This window comes from Dendropsophus ebraccatus, chromosome 9 (assembly GCF_027789765.1).
Source record: "Dendropsophus ebraccatus isolate aDenEbr1 chromosome 9, aDenEbr1.pat, whole genome shotgun sequence".
NCBI classification, from domain to species: domain Eukaryota; kingdom Metazoa; phylum Chordata; class Amphibia; order Anura; family Hylidae; genus Dendropsophus; species Dendropsophus ebraccatus.
In genome coordinates, this window is record NC_091462.1 from 56,665,449 (window position 1) to 56,693,334 (window position 27,886).

Genomic DNA, 27,886 nt, shown 5'->3' on the forward strand with positions numbered 1-27,886 from the left:
TATTGGACTGTGAAGTTATGTCTTTGTTATCCAAAACATCATTGTTTGATCTGTTGTGGCCTGGTCTGGGTTTTTATTAAATAAAACAAAGATCTTCCTTTTGCATGACTGATGACAACACCCGACATTAATTGAAAAGTTAAAATACAATAGATATCAGCCTTGGGTAGACATCTGTAAAGCTTGTTTGTGTCAGGTAAAGGTATAGATGGTCAGCAAAAAAAAATGGTTTAAATTGGCGAATTGTTGAAGGTTGGGTATGTTGACTTCACACAGATTTATAATATCTTTACAGTTTTTTACCCTTATATACTATATCCTGTTTATTCTCCTCTTACCTCTCTAAAAGTGAAGCTTAGAATTTCAACTGTGTCTAGAACAAAAGATCATTGTGTAAAATGGTGCATAGCCTGTTTAGCATTTTTGAGATGTACGGCTTAGAGATAGAGAAGTAACTGAAGAAAATATTGTGTGAGCTATTGAATAGTTTCATCAGTCTGTGTAAGGACCTCATTGTTCTGCAGCCTATTCTTTCTTTGGGATGATTTAATCATTATAGATGTGTGCCATGGGTTAAGCCTTCCAGGTATTCAGCAGTCTACCTTGGCTGTTAATCAGCAATACTGGGTTAGGGCCTAATATTTTTCTCAAGTACTTGTCACCTTTTCTCACCGCACACAGTATGACTTAATAGATCCACAAAACCCTTTGTTTCTGAGTGAAACTCTTACTTTCTTTTCTTTGATCTAATCCTCACCACAGACGCACACCTTTGTTGCATTCACATAAAAATGTGTTAGATCCTCTTATCAGCGAGATCATTTGCTTTTGCTGCCTCTCGTATTTGCATACAAAGTGAGCGCGGCATAGACTGTTGTCTTCACAATCTCATTGTTTGCATTCTCAATAGGAGATTCTTTACTATAGATTTTTCTGCATGGAACAAGGCAGAGAATTCACACTGTGTATTGTTAAGTAAGCTAAAAGTATTATTTATCTCTGTATGATTATTTTGTATTACGTGTCACAGCATATGTAAATCAGTATGGAGGGGCCCTTAATCCATACGTAGAGAAGTTACAAAATAGCCAGAGTTTGCAATTGAGAAGTAAAACAACTCTCCAATGTATGTATTGTGCATAGCTGGAACACTTGGGCCCTGACATCTGGTGAGATGTGGTCAAGGTCAAAGGCCACTCATTATAATCAGCACAAAAAAAAAAAAAAGCTAAGACGTAGACACCAAGGACCTTCTGTGATCAGTTAATCATTGGCCTTTTCCATATCATTACTTTCAAGTCAAATACATTATTATTTATTATACATTATTATTATTTATTGTTAAATGTAATATCTATCTTTATTATACATTATTATTAGATATATGTAATATTTACCGTTATTATTATTATTACTATTATTATTAGATGTATTATTATTATTAGTAGTAGTAGTAGTAGTAGTAATAATAAATATAGGTAATATCTTTTAATATTTAAAATATTGTAGTATATTTTCTAACTGGCTAAATAAAACCTTCTTCGTGGAAACCCTAATACAAAGGGATATATGAAAATATGGACCGAAGAGAGTGTAAACCGTACCATACTTCAGGTACAAACCAGGACCACTGGTTCCCCAATGGGTTAGATTGAGGGCTAAATCGTGGACCGACATCTAAGGAATTGTGCATTTTTATCCTTATCCCCTTTCTCAGAGGTAGTTCCTCAGGGATCTCAGTTAGCAACAGCTGGCGTAAAGATGAAAAGTAGACACCAGAAGCTGGTACCTAGGTTGAAGACAGGAATCATAGAGAGCATATGGGTCCAAGTGGGTAGAGTGAGATCATAAAGGTAGCAGAGGCCAAGGTCAGAATTGGCAATAGATTGTTAGATATAGTCAAATATGCAAGCAGGGTCTGTAAGAGTAGAAACCAAATGGATATTCAGAGTGATGGTGGAAGGGTCCCTAAAATGCCAGGGGCACTTATGCTTTGGCTGAGGTCAGAGGCCAATTGGCATGTGCTGGCCCTGTAAGAGACCAGAGCGGTGGGATGCAGGCGGAGAGCTAAGGCTGGAAGAAGGAGCACTGTAATGATCACTGTAGTATGGGATGTTATGATAATTCTGTAACAGTTCATCTCCATGTCATGCCGATCACATTTTACATTTTATAGAAAAGAGAAAGGACACATTTTTTTTAGGTATTCTTAATTGTCCTGTAGATCATCTACTGGATATATGAAACCTGATAAAACACAAGTGTAAGATCTGTCAAAACATTTCGGTTGATAACCATTCACTGTTCTTAGCACTTTACATGTAAAGTTCTCATGCACACTAGGGAAAAGTCATCCGAACATGACTGTGGTGAAACTGTCTGACTGTAATGTATATGGAGACTGCCAACTCATCATCTGTCATAGGCGAGAAGGATCAAACATGTTGGATTTCAACTTCCTGATCCCTTTGTTTTCAGGGAGAGAAACCCTTTTGATTTAATAATAATAATGCTCCCATTCCCCTGCAGCACCTGAAGACATGCTGTCTGTGTCTGCCTATGGTAATAGCTGGGGACCTGTTACATAGACTGAGGTTTTCCTAACTATATAATCATCACTGTATGCTTACAGCCAGAGGGTTGCCTATACCTTTAGGCTTATTAATTGTATAAAGAAAAGGTATACACTATTCAAGTATACATTTGGGAAACTTATTTTTGTGACTTTTCAAATGTGCACATTTTTTAATGCCTTTTTTTCTTGTGCCTGTTATGCTTTACTGTAGCAAATGTATCACCATTTTCTAGATCTCCTCTGGCTGTCATTGAATGGCAACATTGTACTGATAAAAACACTGCTAAGAGTTTGTTACACCAGTATTGGATCTAATCAGGGGCGTAGCTAATGTCTCCTGGGCCCTGGTGCAAGAAGTCAACTTGGGGCCCCCCCTTCCTCAACCAAGCGATGCTATTGCTGTATATATATATTTACCAAGACTGATATTACCAATAATACCAGTACATAGGAAGGAAATATTATCACCATACATAATACCGCCATACTGTTACAGACCAAATCCAGTATACTAACACCACCGCTACTACTAAATAACCCACTGTCCGCAGATCACTATCACCTTATCCAGTCATAAAGAGGTGGACGTAGCTCTACACAGGTTCATATACACCATATACATTATAGCGCAGTTATATTTAGTGACTCACAGGGGACGTCTTCTCTCATCAGAGTTCTTCCTTTTTCATCTTCTTCATATGCCCGGGCCATTATGAGAACTTCTCCGAGCCACGAATCCACAGAATCTGCCAGACAGACATATTAGACTCCTCCCTCTAGCACCAAGCTCATCTTTATACAAACTGCACATCTGTATTGGCCCCTTTACACCCTCGTTTAGTGGGTAGGCTGACTCTATGTGACCCCCTTATAGTATATGCCCCCCCCCCCTCTGAGTAGACCACTATAGTACATGCATCCCTCTGTGCATGCCCTATTGTATAAGCCCCCCATGTAATCACCCTTATAGATGACCCCTTTGTAGTCCCCCCCTTATAGATGCTCCCTGTGTAGTCTAGTCTCCATTTATAGAAGCCCCGTATAGTCTCCCCTTATAGATGCACCCTGTGTAGTCTCGCCTTATAGATGCCCCCTGTGTAGTCCCCCCTTATAGATGTCCCCTGTGTAGTCCCCCCTTATAGAAGCCCCCTGTGTAATCACCCCTCTCAGAAACCCCCTGTGTAGTCTCCCCTCACAGAAGCCCCCTGTGTAGTCACCCCTCACAGAAGCCCCCTGTGTAGTCACCCCTCTCAGAAGCCCCCTGTGTAGTCACCCCTCTCAGAAGCCCCCTGTGTAGTCACCCCTCTCAGAAGCCCCCTGTGTATTCCCCCTTATAGAAGCCCCCTGTGTATTCCCCCTTATAGAAGCCCCCTTTGTATTCCCCCTTATAGAAGCCCAATTTGTAGTCTCCCCTTATAGAAGCCCCCTGTGTATTCCCCCTTATAGAAAACCCCTGTGTAGTCTCCCCTCATAGATGCCCCCAGTGCAAAGCAGATTAGAAAAAAAAAAAACCTACTCACCTAACAACACGCTCCCAGTTGGCTGTCTTCTCCTCTTCTTCCCTGGCTGGTGAGCGACTCCCCGGGGGTGTCCCCGGGATTCCCGGGCAATGCACACACCAGGGAGCTCTGTGTGCGCTGGGGATAGTACTTCCGGCACAGGGAGCGTCTCCTGACCCAGTAGTTCTCCCGCCCCCCGGCAAACACAGAGCTGCCTGGTATGTGCACTGCCTGGGAATCCCGGGGACACCCCCAGGGGGCCGCTCACCAGCCTGGGGGCAGTAGGAAACTGCATCCTGTGACCACAAGCAAACCACTGCTTACGGTCACAAGATTGGGTGATATGATGGGACAGGGGGGTGGCGTAGCCCGGGGGGTCCGCAGGGCCCCCCCTGCTGGCGAGACGGGTCGCAGCAGTGACTGCTGCGACCGCGGTAGCTACGCCACTGTATCTAGTCAACCTTGTGTAAGGACGACATAGATACCTCTGTGTAAGGACTACATAGATAACCCTGTGTAAGGACTACATAGATACCCCTGTGTAAGGACTACATAGATACCCCTGTGTAAGGACGACATAGATACCCCTGTGTAAGGACTACATAGATACCCATGGCTAAGGACGACATAGATACCCCTGTGTAAGGACGACATAGATACCCCTGTGTAAGGACGACATAGATACCCCTGTGTAAGGACTACATAGATACCCATGTCTAAGGACTACATAGATACCCCTGTGTAAGGACGACATAGATACAGTGCACCAATTAATCAGAGCAGGTAAGAGATTTGTGCTAGTGGTTTGTGGAGATCACACAGGATAACCTAAAATGGAATATGAAATTGCTGGGATGGATTCTTAATTTGCATAATTATATTTGGAATATTTCACGTTTTAATGTCCAATCACTAACTTTGCTGATATTAAGAAACTTTATATGGCGATCATTTACACGTATATAGTTACATATAAATTGCATTACACTTATTCTAATTGCGTTCACATTTCTCATTACGGAGGACCAATCAGACACAATTACATACTTGTCTGTGATTGGCATTTGTTTTTCTTGTACAGACAAGCTAATCCAACACTTAAGAAGACATCCATTCACAACATGACAGTGAGAGCCATTCACCAACCCTCCTTTTTTGGAAATATGTGGGCCAGAATTTACACAGTGTAATAGAGAACGGCAATATGCCAGTGCCATGCATCTTGGATATTATTTTCATCAATTTAATTTTTGTTTCACTTCCCCGCTTAGCAAATGCAAACATACGGCTCGGTCATAATGAGTTTAGCAGAGTAACACATTTAAGCCTTGTTCTATTCATTGCACAAAATTGTTCCACTCAAAGTTTTGGTTAAACGTATGTCTAGCAGGGAGTATCCTTGAGTTATTCCTAGTCTATTTCCGTGCACTTCAATAGCAATAAAAGCAGGGAAATAATTTCCAGAGGAGTGATGACTGCAATGGCTGAATAAAGAGTAGGTGTGAGTGTAAAGATACCAGTTGTCCTGTAGCTTATGCCATTTAGGAACCATTTTTGTGTGTCGGAGGCGGCTTTTGTCTCTTCCTTCAACACCTAGTCTGGACTATCTCAATAAGGACCATGAGTGCCTGTCGTATTCATCCAGCATCAAGTCCCTGAGGCTAAACTGGATTTCCAGACTGAGCGCAGCCTGCGCTCCCTCCAGTACCTCATTTCACTTTAGACAGGAAACATTTGCACTAAGTGATTCCAATGGGACAATTACTAAATCATTTTAGGCAGATAATGTGCGTCCTTGAATGTGCCTTTAAATTGCAGAAAAGGCGCCTCTCCTTGGCCAGGTGGACCCTTGTGAAAGAGATAGTGACTGCAGAGTTATAATCAAAAACATGCGGCAACAAGTATTAAAAGTAAAATTATATTCCAGTAAAACCACCAGGTTTGTATTAAAGCCTCCAGAACTTTCTGTTTCATCTTATGATGCTTATTTTTCATATCTTAGCATAGCGATGCCTCTGCCCGGTTATTATTTCTATTTGCTGACACTAAACATGAACCAATATTATTGTATTTTGTTAAAGGCCACGTAATTCCCTACTATGGCCTGCAACAGTCCCCCTCAGTTGCAATGTATTATTCAAGAAGACAATATTGCCCTACGGAATATAAAATGACCTTTACAAAAGTAAGCAATATCAAAGTGGTGACCAACTCTTCAACTCTCTGCATCTGATCCGCTTTAGAAATTTGGATTTAGTTGTCATGGTAACAGAAAATACAGCGCTGATAAATATTCAAAGAAATGTTCATTATGTATGACTTACTGTATGCACCAACTTTCATAAGAAGTGGGAAAAGTAAAGGGAGGACATGTAAATGTACGGCTTAGAGTATTCACTATTGGGCTAAGAGAACATTGATTTGACCTATGGGCGATGCACACCTCCTCTATGTATGTGGGTTTTGGAATAAAAAAATCTTAACATAAAAGCCTTTGTTTGTACTTTCAACATTTTGTTGTTTACAATGGACTGGTGACAGATATGCTGGATTTATTTTTAAATGGATACAGAGTATCATCTGGTTTCTGGTATTGTTCAGGACAACTATAGAGTTATAAACTGCATTGTTCTTGCTATCAACAATATCAGAAATCCTGATTGAATAGTGAAAAACACTGATGTAAATGTAGGCCTAAAGTGTAACTGTCAGTTTGCAGAAATCAATATCAATAGCACAATCGCTTAAAAGAAACTCTATAACAGAGTTTCCTTTTGTACTCAAAAAGCTGTTTTGCAGCCTCCCCTCTCTTTTCAGAAGAAGCAGGTTTTCTGAGTCCATTTTGATCTATGAAGGGGGAAGGGTCAAGGGGGATGAGTGAACACAGAGAGGAGAAAAGGCAGCCCTCTACATCACAATGTACATTAACATCCTGCAACCTTATTACACCAAGTTCCAAGACCAGCACTAAACAGTCTATCCTGTGAATCTAGTGTTTTGTGTGGCCAGACAGTCTCCAAACTGCACGGCTGCTTGTTTGCTCTTCCTGCTCCCTAATCCCTCACCGGCCCCTGCCCCCTCTATAGGTTAAAATGGACTCAACAAATGCGTCTTCACTTTGCCTCTCTGTAATGTAGATGATAAGGCACAGATAAGAAGGGGGAGGCAGCAAAACTGCTTTTTTGAGTACAGGAAAGAGGTTTTCTTGCCTAATAAAACCTATTACATGTAAGAGAGAATTGAAGCATATTTCCAATGGTGAAGCATTTTCTTAAAATGTATCATTCGGAAGATTCGGATTTGCCAGTACCCCATGTGCCTGTTTTGTTGTGATAACCTGTTGCCTTGGTTATGGCCCACCAGGCATCCACTAGGTTGGGTCACTCATGCACTCATACTTGCAGTCTCCTGATCTGTCCCATTAGTACTGGAAGTTGGTTGTCACTTTACATGCAGGCAAGGGGAATTGTGAAAAGAGTCTGGTAAAGCTACTGAACCAAAAACAGTACATTTGTCCTCTGTTTACATATATGTATGTAGTACATATCTGATTTTACCTTCTTTGCCTCATTACACAACCCCTTAAAGTTGAAAAGGGGTGGCAAACTAACACACACACACACACGTGTGTGTGTGTGTGTGTGTGTGTGTGTGTGTGTGTGTGTGTGCGTGTGTATCGGTTAGAGTTTGTACAGAGTGACTTATGCAATTTTTTTAGTCGAGTCTATTTACATCAATATAGAACACATACTACAAAAGACACATTCATAAACAAAATATGGATTTGAATAAATTTGATATGCATATGAAAATTTATTAAAATGTTTTGTATAAGAAAAGAGTGCAACACAGTCATACAAGAATTAAGGATATTGCTATTAGTAGACGATAGATAGATAGATAGATAGATAGATAGATAGATAGATAGATAGATAGATAGATAGATAGATAGATAGATAGATAGATATGAAATACCCAGAATGTGAACCATGCACTTCTGGAACCCTACATCTAGTTTATCTTTCCATAAATCTAGGTCAACCTTTCGTTCTGCCCAGTCCTATGAGTGACCATGAAGAACACACAAAGCAGCAGTTGTGGACTCTGTTATGAAGTCTATTACAGCGTCTTTGATGTTTTCATTATATTAAGAGTACAGTAAATGGAATGCATCATTTCTGTGTTAGATTCCATAACACCGAGCAGAGCAATAGTGGGCCACGAGTTGTCACACCACTTCCTATAAAGAGCTCTGTAAAATAAGAAAACATCCTGTGAGATTATGCAAGGATTTCTTCCAACTGTAGGCCTGTTCATATGAAGTAATCATCAATAACCAGTACGGATATCATTCTGTTACCACCTAACAATAGGAACTATAATTCTTCAAGTATACATAGCAGATATTTATGTGTCATTATCATCAATGAGCATTATTATTATTATTATAGTTTAACGTGGATTGTTATAGTTATTAAAGTGGAACCCCAGTGATCCCATAAAAAAAAAAAATGCACAAACAGCATATAGGTGCACTCCCTGATTTCCCACTGATTCAAACTTTTAGGCCATGTTCACACAACTTATGTGTTGTATAAATCACGGCCGTTTTTGCAATTTGCAACAACAGCTGTGATTTATACAAAACATACTTTGTATTTGCATGAATGGAATCCCGCCCGGAGCATATACACATAGGGGGACATGTATGAAAAGGCGAAAATGCCTTTTTTAGAAGCAGTCGGGCCTGATCGGCGTAAAAATATTTACAAAGGGTAATTTTACGAATATTTTTTTCGCATAGGCCCCATCTGCACCACCTTCGCCAGTGGGGCAGAGAGGGGGCATTAAGGGGGGGGGGGTTGCGGCCGCCCCAGGTACTGATTGGCTGAGCTGGGCATCCAGACACTGGGAACCCCTGAAGTAAGCAAGAGCATGGAGCAGGTAATGTATGCTCCGGCCGTCGGGGGGTTAAGGAGGCTGTCACATACTCACAGCGGGATTGACATCTGTAATCTCAATGAAAATTACAGGCAAGGCATCTACAGGAGATTTCACTGCAAATTTACAACGTGAAATCCGCTGCGGATCCAGTTTGTGTGAATCTAGCCTTACAAATGATCCCCGTTTTAAATAATGGCGCCCTGCTGGTAAACTACATCCCCCATCATGCGTTACACTTCAGAGCCAACTGCCAGGTACCCATCCCTGCCTCGTACTATCTGTTCACTGCTGGCTTGATCTGCTTCTGCTTGTATGTATCTATTCATCTACATAGATAGATTAGAGAAAGAGAGATGAAACAACAGTGTCTCCTTTGCCCTATTCTACTCTGTAGAGGCTGCTTTTCCCCAGATAAGGTGTTACAGCTTGCCTGGCAACAGAAGAGACAGAGATCATATGACCTATGTCTCAGAAGGGAGGGGGAGGACAGAGTGGACCATGAAGTAAGGATTTTCAGCATTCAGGATGTGCTGCAGACAAGAGGACCAGTTCATGTAATAGAAACCTATTAAAACAAGCTTAGATTGTGGGTGGGAAATGAGGTTGTTTGACGACCCACAAATGGTTATGATTGTGACCCTACAGAAAAAAATTTAGCAAAGATGGGATTTTCATTGCTGAAGGTTCACAGTCACGGCTGTTTGTGAGTGGCAGTGTAACACTGTGGTTTTTGGTCACATAACTAGGAATTGTTATGTAGCCCTAGCCTTAGGGTGCGTTTACACAGAAAGATTTATCGGACAGATTTTGGAAGCCAAAGCCAGGAATGGATTTGAAAAAGAGGATAGATCCCTGTTTATAGTCTGTTCCTGGTTTTGACTTCAAAGATCTGTCAGATAAATCTGTCTGTGTAAACGCAGCATTAGGCTGGGTTCACACTACGTATATTTAGTCAATATTGTGGTCCTCATATTGCAACCAAAACCAGGAGTGGATTGAAAACACAGAAAGACTCTGTTCACATAATGTTGAAATTGAGTGGATGGCCGCCATTTAATGGCAAATATTTGCTGGTATTTTAAAACAACGGCTGTTATATTGAAATAATGGCCATTATTTACTGTTATATGGCCGCCATCCACTCAATTTCACCATTGTGTGAACAGAGCCTTTCTGTGTATTCAATCCACTCCTGGTTTTGGTTGCAATATGAGGACCACAATACTGACTGAAATATACGTAGTGTGAACCCAGCCTAAGGGTGCGTTTACACAGAGATTTATCTGACAGATCTTTGAAGCTAAAGCCAGGAACAGATTATAAACAGAGAACAGGTCATAAAGAAAAGACTAAGATTTCTCCTCTTTTCGAATCCATTCCTGGCTTTGGCTTCCAAAATCTAACTGATAAATCTCTCTGTGTAAACGCACCATTACATGCATTGTTTCAGGATAACTGACATTTATTCATGTTGATCTCTGCTCATGTTGTGCTAAGTAGTGAAGTGGGCCATGCTACTCAGTGACTGGTAGCTATCTGTGTATATGTTCATACAGAGCTGTCAATCACTGATTAGGACCGCCTATGTGACTACTCAGGGCCCTATTACACCAACAGATTATCTGACAGATTTTTTTAAGCCAAAGCCAGGAAAAGATTTCAAAAGAGGAGAAATCTCAGTCTTCCCTTTATGACCTGTTCTCTGTTTATAGTCCATTCCTGGCTTTGGCTTCAACAATCTGTCACATAATCTGTTGGTGTAATAGGGCCCTTAGCCAAGAATAATTCCTTCTGGAGCTTATTGCTAGATTGTAGCCTGCAGTCCTCCCAGAGTCTTAAAACAATACTAGGAGCAGAAAAAATGGACCATTCACCAATGCAGATCCAAGGAACAGATGAATCAGTACATATACTTGTTGGTAGGTTTATTGCATGTAGCAGCACAGATGGAAGGGAAATACACCATATGCACATACCTGGGTTACCAACAGGTATACCTAATGATTAATCTGTTCCTTTGGTCAGCATCAGTTAATGGTAAGGTTCCCTTTAAGGCCTGTTTTTGTTTGTGAAAATGAAGACCAGCAATAAAAATAAAAAATAAATCAATTATTTCCTTGTGTTCAACGTGTATTTACATAATTATGGCATCTTCAAAACTAGGTATCTACAACTCTCTCTTCTGAGCTGGCATGCCTCCTGAACAAATGTTACCTAGTACGTCACACACCCATATGTATATTTATTGGCATTTCCAAGCGATAGATTTGCCAAATACCAGCTGCCAATAATATCCTTACATCTGTCCTCTTTGATGAAGTAGCTAGGAGTTACCAAGGCATTTGTGTCAGGTGATAGAGAACGCATGTCAGATGATTTGTGAGAAGCTTCCATCATATCTCCAGAACATCGAAACCTCCACATCATAGAAGGCAATGTCCAGACAGAGGAAATGCTTAGCGTTCTTAATGTTCATTTTACAACCAGGACCTCATCTTCTTGCCAAGATCTCATAGCCTATAAACTGTAATGCATTCTATTATTGTGAGTTAAATAAGAGACATCTGGATAGGAAGAATATAGACTAATGTGTTATTCTGTGTTTTGTCCAGTTGTTTTCCAGTAAGCGTGTAGCATTTTTCATTTCTTCCTCCACTTTATAGCGTGTAGCTGTAACTGTGTACATGTTGCATGTCAATGGACTATTTAACACCTGGTCGTGACATAATGCAGTGAATGGCTCTGTACAAAATGACCTAGAACAAGTGTTCCAACATTTTAGTTTTATGAGTATTACATGTCAAGTCCTTTGAGATAGTCCCATAGTTTCTGGTCTCTCTTACATAATAAAAGTATGGGGCTATTTAAAGTCTACTAACACTTTGGCATCCTGTAACATATTATGCGTGCGTAACCTTCTACCCATGAAGGAGAAGTAATTCTACCACTAATTTATATTTGCATTTATTTGATTGTACCCAAAATAGTTGTGGTGTTGTGTTTTTTCAGGTTTATAAGAATTTCACTAACTTTCTGTTCTGTGCTTGTAAAAGAAACTATGTTCCCCCATATAATAGAAGTCACATATTCTTTGGGTCACTGGTAAATTGGTAACTGGCAATTATTAATCACATTAGGAGTGAAACATAGTAACATAGTTTATGCACAAGCCAAAAAGACAGAAATGGCTGCACATCACAACCATGGCTGACATGAAAGCTTATTCAGCTACATTTAAAATCAACATCAGAAGTTAGTATATAATTTGGCCAAACCATATTGCCTCATGTACCACGTGCAGGTCTTCTGATACACATGAGTCCCTAACCAAAAAACATCACTGTGACGGTCAGCGACCACAATCCCCGCCAAACGTGCGCAAGCAGAGAAGGGGGCCACGGAATGGCCCTGCAACCCCATTGTCACAGGACCAGACCCTAAAGGGCCCCCCGGACCCCAAAGGCGCCACCGGCGGAAAAAGTGGACGCCAAGCAGAACAAGTGTGAACAAGCTCTTACCTCTCTCCATACCTCTGCAGGTAGAATGGGAGAATACTAGGAGATCCTCCCCTTATGTACACAGGTGCTTCCTGCTAATTTGGATCACATGGGTCTTACAAAGCACGAGTGCTAGCCACAATGAAAAAAGGGACAGAATACATAAAATATGCACAAGCCAAAAAGACAAATGGCTGCACATCGCAACCATGGCTGACACGAAAGCTTATTCAGCTACATTTAAAACCAACATCAGAAGTTAGTATATAATTTGGCCAAACCATATTGCCTCATGTACCACATGCAGGTCTTCTGATACACATGAGCCCCTAACCAAAAAACATCACTGTGCCGGTCAGCGACCACAATCCCCGCCAAACGTGCTCAAGCAGAGAAGGGGGCCACGGAATGGCCCTGCAACCCCATTGTCACAGGACCAGACCCTAAAGGGCCCCCCGGACCCCGCAGGCGCTAGTAACATAGTTTGTAAGGCTAAAAAAAAAAAATATTGATTCAGCTCAGCCTATTCTCTTATAGTGCTGATCCAGGTGAAGGCAAAAAGCCATCATGAGATAGAAGCCAATTTTACTAAACTTAGGAAGGAAAAAAAATTCCCCACTTAAAATCTGGCAATAAGAATAAACCCCTGGATCAATGATCCTTTTCCAGAATCTAGTAGCTATAGCTTGTAATAATATAGTACTCGAGAATAGTGTGTTCTCAGGACAGCTTCCTCTGGCACAGAGCCTCATAGTCTCACTGCTTTTACAGTAAAGAATCTATGTTAATAACCTCTCCTCTACATGTAGATGATGCTTCCAATTTTATAGATACTGTCTTGGGTATAATAACATTTTATCGTAATAAATGTTTCATACATTTCCCAATACAACCCTTACATAAGAATATTAAACTATTCAGTACAAGAAATTATTTATACTGAATATGTTCTTCAGTGGTCAATCTGGATCTATTAAAACAAATTGCTTAGTAGACCAGACATTAAAAGGGTTGTCCAGCGTTAGACAACTTATAATATACTACTGCTGTTATGTAGAAAGCAAGAAAGAGCCTCTGCTTACCTCTCCGTGCGTTTCCAGTGTCCCCTGATGATCACAGCCACCATTTCTGAGACCAACTCCTTTCGGGAGTAAGAGCCAACCCAGCCAATCACTGAGAAGGGACAGTACTGATTGGCTGAGCGGTTTGTCACTCCAAAACAGAAGATGGGGGGCGGCTATAAATGTTTAGTAAGTGTTCTGTTCTGCCATGAGGTTATTTTCCTTAGCTTTACTCCTAGGTATTTACAATGATGTGTAAATAATTTATTTTAAATATATTAAGTTCAGCGCATTGACTCTATATAGGTCTGTATAAACCAGACCTATAGATAGACTGTACAACAAAAAGTGAATGCGTTTATTACTCAGTATTCCATCTTGAAGAACAATAGGGGTAACAAATTGCTTTTGTTTTTCAGACCTGGAGCAGTGGAGCCTGTGGAGTACATGACCAGTCCACGTGTAATGTACAAAGACAGAGAGCCACCCTACTACTATGACGTGGCATCTCCAGGTGCCAAAGGTACCTATCCCAGATCCCAATCCCATCAAGAGGAGAACTATAGGTTCCCTCCATATCATCCATCAACAGCCAAGGGTCCTCTGCGACAAGACGTGCCACCATCTCCACCTCAAGCACACAGATTACCTGGCTATGGTACTGGACGATTAGGACAGGATCGGTACCAGTATAGAACCCAAGATCCAAGACAGAAAAACCCCATGACTGCAGCTGTATAGACTGAGTACAAATTAATACATTTGAAAAGAAAACCAAGATTTTCCTGCTACATGTATGACCATAACCATTGTTATGCTGCTGAATGTACAAATGCCAAAACTATTTACCGGTACCTGGATAGGTGAGGTGTTCCTGCATCCTCCTATAAAGCAATAACCATTCCAGAAGTGCACTCTGTCTATATTTTATAAGTATAGATTATAAACACATGTATAGTTCAGTATTTCAATTTCCTGAATATGAAGGAATGTTACTTATTTGGGTGTGTGGCATCCGCAGGTGGCCATAACATTCATCCTTAAGTATCAGGAATGTAACATGACTGCAAAAAGACGAACATGACTGTCAGGTGATAGAGGGAAAGCATCATGTTTGCATTATATAATCCGCATACAATATAGATGATATTTGTATGTTTACATTCTATATTTTTCTACTTTCATACTGTATTCAATTTTTCATATAACCATTCAGCTGTATTCTCCAAAACAAATAGCTCCAAACTAGAGTTTGTATTTGAAGTGTCTGTAAGTCATTGAAGCATACTGCTTGTCGACTTTGTGTACCTATTTGCTCACCATTACCATTTTACAATGGAAGCAATGGGCCAGTATCTTATAATGTATTCTACAGGTCAATAGCAGACAACCTCTAGGATGTAGCACAACAATCACTGGAGTATGCTGAAGGCTACATAATTCTTCTCCAGGTGGATTGTATTTGATGCCGACCACATTATATGGATAATTACATTTTTCTAACATACCTTAGTTTGCTGCTTTAACTTATGATCAATCCCTCAGTTTTTATAATATAAGCCAACCCAAATATACAGGAGAAATATACCATCCACCATCGGGTAAACTTAAGATATTAGATAATGGGGGCTTAAGAGAGCTTTAGGTTTTAAGATCCCCATGCACTTTATACTTCTGTCAAGCAGCAAGTTTGACCGTCAGTATAAAGAGTACGGGGCTCTCCTGACACACCAACAGAAGATGTTGGTGGATATTGGGGTTGGACATGATGGAAAATCACTGCCTGCCCCTTTGTTCTTGAAGAGATAATCTGTTGCCAGAGCAGACTTACCATAGAGAACACAAGAACGCTCGGGTGAACGTTCATGTGTATGGAGAGGACGGGAGAGATAACTGTCGGCCAAACGACTGTGCGGCCAACAGTTATTTAAGGTGTATGCCCACCTTTAGGGACACCCGGAACCTCCCTGTGGCTGAAGGTCCATCAGCGTGGTATCTGACAGTAATATTGCCAATATATTGTGATTCCAAATGGTTGCTGTCTACCGATGCACTGCACAGGAAGCTGTAGTACATGATCCTGTTATTCAGACAGCTTGTTTCAAGATCTCTTCATCAGGTGTGTACATGTAGCACTTCTGCTGACAGCGACCATTTGGAATCCTGACACATTGTCAAGTTAGCATTATCAGAATCAACGCTTTATATATGGAATCATTCTAGTAATAAGCTCAAACACACATTACAGGTTGTAAAGTCTCTGCATAGAGAGCCTGCAGAAACACATCAATACAAATGAGCTATCGAAGGGTTAATCAAGTCAGCCGACAACTCAATCTGTTACTCCATCACTGTAATAAATGCCTACAACTAGTTAATTTCATGGAAAAAAGTTAAAAAAAAGAAACCAATAACTACAAAAACAAAATGGGAGCGATCTGAAAGGTACAAGTATAGTTCATGTTCAAAGAGAATTCAGCCTGCAGAATGTATTGATCCCATACTAAGTGTGCAATCAATACTTTCTGTCACTGCATGCTTTTTACTGTGAAAAATGTATCACAGCTATAGAACATTGCAAACCCCTGGCTACGCTTTTTATTTTATTTTATTTTTTTATTTTTTTCATTTTTCAGCTGAAACTTCTCCCGCTGTTCTTTTAGTAGCACACATGGGATGTTAAACAGTATGGCCATTAATAAGAGGGAAAAAAAAAAAAGATGCCCCTGGGTGGGTTTTCCTTCTCTCTGTGGATGGTCAGCTTTATGGTCTGGTGAAGGGCCAGCCAAAAACAAGGAATCTCAACTAGGCGAGTTTGACTGTGAGTCAGACATAAGGCAGGGCAGCCAAGAAAAACAGCATGAGCCATGTCAATTTTTATTACAATAATAAGACCAACTTTTTCTCTGCTGCTCTATACACCAGTTTTATTTGGCTACATAAAAAACTCAGTATTAACATGGATTACTCATCAGGGGCCTATACCTTGGAACTCTAAGCAGCAATTAACTATATCACTCCACACCTTTAGACACACATTGCCATTCTTCGGCTAAACCTTTGGTGTATATATTAATGGTTTTTTTATTCAAATAAAAAAAAGAATTAGGCAAAAACTCATTAAAGTTTAGATTATTTTTTGTCTATGGGGACTCCATGCTTTAAGAAAATAGTCCTACGTTGAACAATACAAGTCTTACTCTATTTCAGACTTTAACAAAACCTAAAATACATCTGGAAACTATGTAAACAAGTTAACCTGTCACCACGAGAGAACCTGCTGTGTTTTTGCATATCCTCCAAACCCACTCCCCCCTTTCATAATACAGTGGATGTCTGCTCATTATGACACTATGGTATGGAACACATTTATAATATTGTCAACAGTTGGGATTGGAATTTGCAGCTCAGACAAGGGTAAAGTTTGAAGGTCTTAAAGGGTACCTGTTATAACTTTATAACTTAAAATCTTAATCAAACAGTATATGTGAAACAAAGCCTATTTGCAGTTTACATTATAATTTTTTTTTTTTAGTTATATCATGCTATAAAACAGAGCTATACTTACCAGAAATCCAGGTCTAGTCTCCTGAAGGCAGCATTTTGGTCTTGTGCTGATTTCAAAAAAGAGACCAAACGCCGGAAGTCCCGGTCAGTACAGTCCTCCCCCAACACCACTTGCTGGATTTACTGAGAGACGTGTGGCCCTTAGTAAATCCAGCATGGTGCATTGCGGCTTTAGGTTACACAGGCATACTTGTACAACGGTCTTGATAAATTCCACCACTGTCTATGTATCTCTATGGGATGTCTCTTTAGCATCTCATACAGATACACAGGGAAAGTGATTTCTAGTCCATACAGGGGATTAATATAGTCACAAATGGGGGGTAAGCTTCGGTGTGGGAATGGCATCCAAACTGACTGATGAAGCCACTCGGTAAGAGAAGTAACAGTCCACATGATTAAAGAGGTTGGCTGGAATTGTATAAAAAGTGATAAATATGCTATACTCACTTTTTGCAGTTGCCATGCCAACAGTTTCAATCTTCTGCTGCTTTCCACCTCTTCGCATTCCTGGTTATCCTGTCTTCATTAGACCTGCCCTCTCAGCATCAGTGTCCACAGGAGCGTCCTGCTACATTCATAGATTGACTATAGAGTGGCAGGTCCTGTGGGGATAGGAGAGCACCAAAGCCAGAAGATATGGTGAGCAGGAGGGGAATGGGAGTGTAGGTGAGTATAGCATGTTTATTATTAACAAACATGCTATACTCACCTCCTCCAGTTGCCTACACTCCCATTCCCCTCTGATATATTATACAACCCCCAGTCATAGAGCAAATTTTAATTATGCCTGGACAACTCCTTTAAGCATTGTATTTTACTACCATGCAGGGAATGGTCCTTTAAAAAGGTAACAAGAATCTTTTCATATAGTACATAGTAATCATTAATAATTCATTCACATTCCACCAGCTGGCTATCTGTCAGTGTGGGCAGACAGATTGAATCAAGAAACACCTTTGTTTTCTCTTCATTATGGCTTGATTCTATTTGAAGGCTGTACAGATTGTGATAATACTGAGAAAAAGGTATTAACAATTTCTTGCTGACGATAAGTTAACTTATCTTGACTTTTTCATTAACTGTTTGCTGTGTGCTTTCAATCCTATCTGCTAGACATTGAATTAGTTAACAATAATTTCTTATAGTCTTGTCATAGAAGGGATTTTAATTGTATACCTCTAAGTAATGTGGTCACCAAATAATGGTCAGATATCAGTTATAGATATCAGAGTGAATGCAGCGCATAAACCGCACAGATGACATCTTCTCCCTTGTCCTCAGCTTTACCCTATGTGGACCCTGACCACAATAAAGATTTTGGTCCTCTACAATTAGTGTCTGCACACAAACTCCACTATAATACTTTCCCATTGTGCCCACTGTGAACTTAAATTCTCTAACCTAGTACTCACATAACCCTGCTCCCACATTGAGGGTAGCTACTCACAACCTGTGCAATGAACTTAGCACTATGCTACGTTACTGGGCCAATATATGACAATCTTTTTGCGGCCATTGCATTGTGTAGTCCACAGACAAAATCTCCCTTTGGCTATGTTCACACAACGTCAAAAATTTTGATATTTTAAAAAATGTCCGTCTTTGCCACAATTTAACTGACTTCAATGGCAATGTATTGAAGTCAACGGTAAGACGGACGTCAAATGCACACAATGCATTGAATAGCGGATGTTTTTACCGCGGACGTCAAAATAATGAACATTCTTTCTCTATTTTTACTATTAAATTCAATAGACTTTTCTATTAAGCCACACCCAAAAGGCAATTAGTAACCCCAAAGGGGAGGCCAGGCTGCTAAATAGCGTTAGTTATTTTAGCCTCAAAATGACAGACGTCATTTTAAATGGAGCTGAAAAAACTTTGTGTGAACATAGCCTTTTTTGTGCCCCATAGTAAAAGTGCCCACAGATAGTGACAATTGTTCTTTTAAGCCTATCATAATTCCAACTTCATGTCTTCAAAAATAATAAAACCCAGTACTCACATAACCCTGCTCCCACATTGAGGGTAGCCGCTCAAAACCTATGCATCTCATTTTAATACTTTTTTTTTGCCACTGTGTGTGGCATTTACAAGTACATGTATAATGGAAACTAACACAGTGCCACATCCAACTGACAGACTGTTGGGTCATTATAAGCTTTACCACGTACGGCACCAACGGCGCTGGACGGTACCAACAAGGAGGGTGTAGATGGAATCGCTATCCAGTGGTATTTATGTCGCCGATGTGTAGGACGCCATTTTGTTGGTTGTATACGGCATCAGAGTGGATAGTACAGCGCTCCGACTTTATATAAGGGGCGTACCTACCCTGAGATGCATCCGCTGTATTGCATCATCGAGAGCCCACCCCCTTCCTGGACCACGTGGCCAAGGGAGGGACTGGCCAGGGATTTGTGACCAATCAGGCGGACCTCTGGGAGATCTCGCGACACGAGATACCGCCCACTTACGTGTATAGGAGGGCGGTACCTCCCCTTTAAAACAGCGCGGGAAGAACAGAGCTGTAGACGCATCATCATCACCCGGCGTCTATCGTGTCCTTGCGGTGATCTCTGACTGCGGACGATTATCAACTTCCTAATATCGGGTCTCCTGACGATTTAGGATTGAAACGCGTTGAGACCAGCATCTGGGGAATCGATGAGTATAAAGAGCCTTTGTTGGCCATCCCATTTTACCCAGATGTATCAGTGACTTTATATCATTTTGTTTATCAAGTACTTATGGTTATGCCAATATGTTGGATGGTTAGGAATGATATCTCCCAAGCTATGCCATTGCATCCTGAGTGATGTGGGTGTTTTTCAATGAGACAGAACGAATGTATCTAGTCTCAAGGGGTGACCGTGTGTGTTCATGGCCTCCGGTGTCAATCCACACCACTAAATAAGATACCGGCACTATCTGTGTGCACCTGGACCGTACGACCTGGTAATGTGGCAGCTTGCCATGTCGCTGTAGTTCCAGTTAGGGTTTATGTTTGAGCAATATCTAAGTGCTCGTGTGGTGTATGGACTTAGTGCGCCCCGACTCCTCATCATATGGAGGGTATGGCTTCACATTTTTGGAATCCATACTAGTTGTGCTTTGCCTGGTTTTGTATGGTTTAAAATACACATACCCCTTTATTTAGGAGACAGGTTGATTCACATCCCTTGGGGTATATAGAGTCTCATATCTGGCTGGTGACACATTACCCTAGATGCTCACATTTTATTATCTGTGTGTGTGTGTGTGATCCTACCTTCTCCCTTGATCTCTACCACCCACACTGGGTGAGATCATACCCCTTCCCCTTTTCTTTGAGTAGGTATTGTCTGTATCACTAGTACATATCAGCTCAGACAGCCATTATCCTAGTGAGACAGCTTAGCTCATATATCAGTATAGGGATACGTAGGAGTATAGGTTAGGTTCCAGAGCGGGGCCGTCCTTATCAGGGCGCACACTCCGCATAGGATAGGGTATAGTGGGAGAAGGGAGTATAGGGTGTACTAGGTCCAGCCCTTCATCCTTGACCTGAGCCCCTTCCTGACGCCCTACCCACACATACACGCTTTTGGGGTACACACATCAGGGATCGCCCTAGCGTACCAACCATTGCCTGGCATACATGTGTCTACTGCTACCATTGCGGAGCAGTTTTGTAACCATTGTATTGTTAGTAGTTTATGTAATTTAATAATTTTTTAGCGGATATTTAATAAAAGGTATATTTTAGAATTTCCTTTCATTTGGTAGTATTTTTGTCGGGGAAAGATTAGTATCTAATTTGGCAGTGATTTCAGGCTGCTAAATAGCGTTAGTTATTTTAGCCTCAAAATGACAGACGTCATTTTAAATGGAGCTGAAAAAACTTTGTGTGAACATAGCCTTTTTTGTGCCCCATAGTAAAAGTGCCCACAGATAGTGACAACTGTTCTTTTAAGCCTATCATAATTCCAACTTCATGTCTTCAAAAATAATAAAACCCAGTACTCACATAACCCTGCTCCCACATTGAGGGTAGCCGCTCAAAACCTATGCATCTCATTTTAATACTTTTTTTTTGCCACTGTGTGTGGCATTTACAAGTACATGTATAATGGAAACTAACACAGTGCCACATCCAACTGACGGACTGTTGGGTCATTATAAGCTTTACCACGTCCTGCTGAGGTGTCTACAAAATGTTGGTTTAGAAAACGACGGTAGGATCTGAGGTTTCTGAGAGAGCTTCCAATGCAGATGAGAACACAACCTAGACTGTAAGTCATATAACTGTTGATTATTACATCGGTGGACAACTCCTTCAACATAAAATATTTTACAGCCATTTATAGATACCATAATATAATGCAAATAAGAATATGCAGCTTATTATTGACCTTGATACTTATTCATTTAATTAGTGAATTGTAATGGACGCCTACAGTCCAGTCACTTGTGTATGTTATACATGCAATGATCTTTCTTAATGTAGAAAATATATAAATTTACTAATACGGATCCTGAAATAAAGCTAATTAGCTGCCACCCTCTTCTTCTCTGGTGACCCAGTTGTCAGGTTAGCTCAGTTTATACATGCATTACAAGCTCTCGTCTCACTCGGAGCTTACATGCTCCAATAAGCAAACAATAGGTCACTATAAAGCCTGTTCTACTAATATAATTCGAAAAAAATGAAGATGATTTTGTCACAAAAGGTTTTACAAACATAAGAACATATTCCTGTAAACTCTATGATCTCTCGATGCACAATCTTTACGGACAGTGACACAGTAGTAAAGTGAAGAAATGGTGAGCTCCAGGACAAGAAGGAGCAGATACTGGGACTTCACACGTTAGATCTAACTGAAACTTTCAACAGAAATAAATATTCAGCTTGTACATTCCACTTTATGTCCAAAAACAACTTTAGTGGTTGTATGAGGCGCTGTATTCATCCTCCAAGACCATTGTTGTATCATGAGTCACTTGTGTTTGGACACTTGCCCTCATGAGAAACAGGCCAGCACAGAGCACTGGCTGATATGAATCTCATGTGCTCTAAGGAAACATTGGTTGTTCCCTTGCAATGTTGATAATCTTCATTTACAGTCATCATGTGACTTCTGAGCTGGTCTGGACAAGCTGTTTCTTTTTTTACCTAATTTGGCCATTGAAACAATAAACAGGGAATTATGCTGTTAAAACACCAAAATGTTATTTATAGGACGTAACCAGAAGTTAAGGCAGCCGAAATGACAACAGAGGACGGCTGAGAGGGTTCAGCTACCAGAATGATTCACTGTCTAAAGTGATCTCTGGAGAGAAAATGAATGGACTCCAGTGATGGCTTAAAGCAAGTCTTGTAGGGAAACATGTCCTCTGTGAGAAGCAGAAGCACCCACAGCACCCCAATGTTGTTCTCCGCTTGCTCCTACCCAAAACCAGCAGAATACAGGTGACAAGTAAATGATTACTACTACAATACTACAATAACAGATCTAGCAAATACTTAAGCTGCCGCTTTAGGCGTGAAAGTTAGAAGGAACAATTCCAAGTAGAGGGCCTATAATAAAGTTTCTCTTCTCTGTTAGGGTACGTGCACACTACGGAATGGCAACGGAAAACCCGTTGCACATTCCGCAGCTCACACCTGCTTGCGGACTGTGGCGGGCATGCATGTGTCCGCCCGTGTCATAGACTCCATTCTATGCACAAGCGGATTCCATCTAAATAGTTAGATTATGTCTTGTAAACAGAGGGGTGTGGCAAGGAAGTAAAAAAAAAATTGGAATTAAAGCACCAAGGCAACAAAACCGTATAGAAAATATAAAATTATATAAACCTCCACCCCCATTCACCCCACAGGATTCACTAAGGGGCACGTGAATCCGTTGAGAATTGCTCTCACCTGCTCCGGAGAAGGCCACAATCTATGCCTTCTCAATGGTGTACGCCCCTGAGTGTGTATATTCTAGGGGAGAAAGTGAACAAGACAACTGCTGGGTCTACAGAGATTTTTTTAGTCTTTAATGTATTGAAAACTGCGACACTCATTGCATATGTGGTGTATTATGTGTTGGCAAAAAAAAAAAAAAAACGACCATAGATGTTTTTAGAGTAAATGTTAGTAAGTGAGTAACATAAAACAGAAGGCGACAAGTTCTCTTCAATAGAATAAAACTTAATGTTCTTAAAACCCTAAAAAAAATGAATTTCGTAAAGTTAGTTTTACTAGTTCTGGCCAAGGGGTAAATAATGAGAACATTTGGTAATGAGGCCAAACAACTGTGGAGGTGGTTAGGATGGTCATCCCCCTAATGCACTTCACGTCATGCTCAATAAATTAGCTTTGACTTTGCTAAGATCATAATTACAAATTGGCTTCATTTTAGGGGCCGTACTCGCTGCAGTGATGAGGGAAACCTGACGGACTGAGTGTGCGGCCAGGACAGATTTTAGTCATTTCACACATCCATTATAGCCCATTTAGTTCATTACAGACTTTTCTGCACTAAAATAACTACTTATTATTTTACTATAACAAAAAAGTGATCAATTGGAACAAGGTTTACATGATTGTGTTAGTAACTTTACATGAGGTTACAGTCACATAGAGCAACTGTGTCATTTTTCTGTAGAAGCCAGATGGGATATGTTAGTGGATGGAGGTTTTGGAATTGTCATTGATATGTTGAATTAGACACATGTGCCGTTTGGAGCCAGTTTTGTTCTTTAGGCTTGGGTTTTGTGTGTGTATTGTACCCTTCTGCTTTGTTAGGTCTCAGTTACATGAATATGAACAGATAAAAGAACTTTCACCACATCATTCTTCTATTAACGTTGAGTACCATGGTATGGTAATAAAACTTAGTAGTTAACTTCGTCCATACAACAAAAGCTGTCAGTTGAACCATTGCTCAGTCATCTCCTTGTCACCCCCCCCCCCCAATTATATGTATTTTACCCGAATGTAAATAGGGTGATGAGCAGCTGGAGGTAAACTATAGGATTGTGCAGATAAATGTAACCATATGAACCATGTCGTCTACAACCACAGCTCTCAGGAAAGTGTTGAACAACGCTCCAAGATATTAAATTCTTCTGGCTAAGATGTCACGTCTATGACCAGCTTTAATTTAATATGGTACCCTGAGCTTTAGTCTTGTAAGTCAATCTCTCACAATTTTACACGCAATCTTTCTGGAAATTAAAATAAAAAAAGCTTGTTTGTAACTGTTAAATATCCATTACATTTATATTACGCTCTGTATACTGAAGTCTTTCCAGACGTGACGGACACAGAAACCAGATCCATCTTCTATTTATAATGGATAAGCATTTCTGTGGGCACTCTAAAGGCCACACACTGATTCCATAGGATTTACACTCATATGGCAGCCTTAGCTCTATAATCTATATAATACGGGGGCTAATTATTGCCTTTTTGGCACTTCTTTTGGAGGAAATAAAATCCTGAATGAGAACAGTTAATATGCCTTCCTCACTCCTGTAATCCTTTGTCTGAAACAAGCAATATAGTGTAATAAAAGGACTGGGGGTCGTCGAGATGGATGGCTACAGGTTTGCTTACTTAGGTTTCACATAGTATTTGCCTGCACGGTGTGGATAAACGTCAAAAGCACAGAGTATTTTCCATGTACAGTAGGGGAAAGGGTAGCAACTATTCACGGATAACATTCTCTTCAAAGATTAGTACCCTAGGTGCTGTTCGTTATTACATGAAGTGACATAGCTTGCTGCCTAATTGTTCTCGTGTAAAGGCAAGGTGCTGCCTCCTGCGTTGCGCACATTAGTCTTCCAGGAATCTAGTGAATTACTTTTGATTACTCCTCTGGACTCGCAGCAAAGAAAGCGTTTAAATCCAAATTGCACCGATTAGAGGGCTGAATGTGTTGTTTGTGAAGCATACCTTGTAGTCTAGGTTCTCTATGTACTTCTTTTTTGTATGCTACATAAGGTATTGTTTATATAAATATATAAATACTGTAAAAAAAATAATCCTTGGAAATCACGCTGAACCAGCAAAAAAAGATGTTTTTATACTTCTTATCTCCACTGTTTTGTATTACTACACAAATGGCACATTTCTACTTTGCATTGAAATAAAAAAAAAAGCAACAAAATTGCACAGCTCTTGCTTGTGTGGTTTCTTGTTCTCAGCGGCTAAGCGACTTCATTACCTCTATTCTGGAATACTATTGTAATATTGATTCCATTCACTTTTCATTGCCTATAAAATGGAAAGCGCGGCATGACTGCCATGACATTTGCATTCTATGTGACAAACAAGGCATAAAAATGATAAAGATCGGGATAAATCCAATCTTTTTTAGACATAAGCAAATGTGTAGGCCTTCGCTTATTAAGCTGAGTGTGAGCATACTGCAAATATCATCGGTTATTTTGCTCATACATTATTTTGAAAGAAAAGTAGGTGAATTGTAAAAATTATATAGGAAACAAAATTAAGACAAAATTAGAATAATCCTACTTTATGGCTTTCCCAATAAAAGGGAACATGTCATCACTTTTATGCTGCCTAAACCACACATCATCAGAATGGTACTCACAGGGAGAGAAATATTTATCAGGGCCGGAAGGGTGGGGAAAAGCTGCCATGGACCACCCAGATAACTTAAGGTTTAAGCATCATGAAAGTGATGGATAATTCCCTCTAAAGAGGTTATCCACAGGCTGTGGATGATCCAGACAGACCACCATTAATGAGAAACCTGGACTGCTGTGGACTGGAATCATGTAAAAGGGAACCTCTCTTACTCTAGCTTTAATGCTGCCTTAGCTGTGGAGCAATATACTGCTCCAATTGCTGGTGTGGTGATCTGGAGAGTCATCAAGACAGTCTGTCACCTCTAATAGTGATACAGGGGACACTAACAGCTCAGCCATATGTGCAGGACAAACCTGAATGATCCAGCTGCCTGGAGAAGGTGGATTCAGCCGAGGACTACATCCATTTTCTCCAGGCAGTGGGATTCAAATGCCGATCATTCAGGTTCGTGCAAACCAATCTTTTGGCAAGTTCTCTTTGGTTTCCTCTCATGGCAGGCTTCCAAAGGCATTTTTCGGCAGAATAATGCTAACCCACACATAATAAGGATTTCCCATGATTATCTCCATCAGATGCAACACTTTCTTGGCCTTCCCGGTCACCAGATTTCACCACCAATCAAGCGTTTATGGAGACAGCCAGGACACCAGATTTACTAACCTACAAATGTGAAGGATCTACAAGCCCAAGAGCAAATGTGCTGCAGGATGCTATACAGAACCCGTATCCTCCATACTTAACTGTCTGTATCTCATCTTGTATCCAAGCGAGAGGAGCCCAACAGGGTACTAGAGCCTCATTTAAATTATCATTATCTAATATTATAATCACTTACATATGTCATCATTACATCATACATATAGTATAATTTGATTATTGGATCACAAAACATTCAGATAAGAGGTGGTTTATTAAAGTCAATCATACTTTAATATCTATAGGAAGCATTATTATAGTATCAGTATTTTATATGACAATTCATCTGTTGTATAAAGAAAAGCTCTGGAATATCTGGCTTTGTGTAGATAGTCATGCACAAGCTGATACGGGTCTTCTAATGGCATCTTTCTGCCACAATGCCAGATAGGTCCATTATCTGGCATTGTGGTTGCTGCTGCAATGTGTGGATTCAGCACAAGATAGACTACCCCATGGCACATTGAGAACGTCAAAGCAAATTGTTATCATAAAAGAGTTCCTGCACATCTTTGTAAATGAACCACAGAAACTTCCTCTCAGCAAGGTCTGACATTGCAAAAGTCAACTTTCTTCTTATCATTGCTTCGTTTCCAAAATATTAATGGAAAATGTGTATTTTGTTCAAATAAAACCATATATGATATCACTCAGCAGTTTTATTGTCAGCTATATTCTAGCCCCTCTAGTTTAGGACGCTGAATGAGGCTAACAACGTAGGACATCTCCCTGCTCTAGGGGTATAGGCTATAAAACTGCCTATGCCTACAAGCTTTATTTAGGTGGGTCCCTGCTAAATGCCCCCAAGATCCATAAGGGGACTGGCAGAAGATTTCTCTAAAGTGCCCATGCAGGTAAGCAGGGGTCAGGTATTCTGCCAACAGTTATTATGGGTATGCGTATGAGCGAGGAAATTCTGCTGTGTAGAGTATGCCCGTCAGTCATTGTGAGCTCTGTGTCTGCCATGTGAATGGATACAATGGATATTGCTGACCACTAAGAGAAAGGAAGGTCTCTGGTACACTAAATGTCACAGGGACAAAAAAGAAATGGTGATGAGCGGGGACTGATAATGTTAGGGTATGTTCACACTGAGCAAATATGGCTGATCTCTCCGCCGCAAAATCCCGCCATGCTCAGTGTCCCGCTGTAAGTGAATGAGAGGGCGCGCGCTCCTCCGCTGCCGTCACTCTCAGCTCAAAGAAGTGACATGTCACTTCTTTGAGCAAAGAGCGGCAGCTGCGGAGGAGCGCATGCGCTCCCATAGACAGGCCATGGGACACTGAGACAGGCAAGATTACGCGGCAGAAAGTTGTTTTACTCAGTGTGAACATACCCTTAACCCCTTCCTGCACCAAGGGCATAACTGTACGTCCTTGCGCGGGCGGGGGAGTTCAGAGCGGGCCCCCCCCCCCCCCCCGTGACGATGCCTGCCGGGGTCTGCGCCGTAATGGCGC

The 27,886-nt window shown here is 40.7% G+C and overlaps 1 protein-coding gene across 4 annotated transcripts in view; it reads left to right on the plus strand.

Moving 5' to 3' along the window:
* Positions 1-25,231, plus strand: part of PARD3B (par-3 family cell polarity regulator beta) — a 926,479-nt gene extending 901,248 nt beyond the window's left edge. For 3 of the 4 annotated variants that reach the window (XM_069983415.1, XM_069983416.1, XM_069983417.1), the window contains one exon: positions 13,996-25,231. In XM_069983415.1, the coding sequence (XP_069839516.1) occupies positions 13,996-14,317 (322 nt within the window). In that variant the 3' untranslated portion in view covers positions 14,318-25,231. The remainder of the gene's footprint in view (positions 1-13,995) is intronic. The other variant, XM_069983418.1, reaches the window with a different exon arrangement.
* The last annotated feature ends 2,655 nt before the right edge of the window (positions 25,232-27,886 follow it).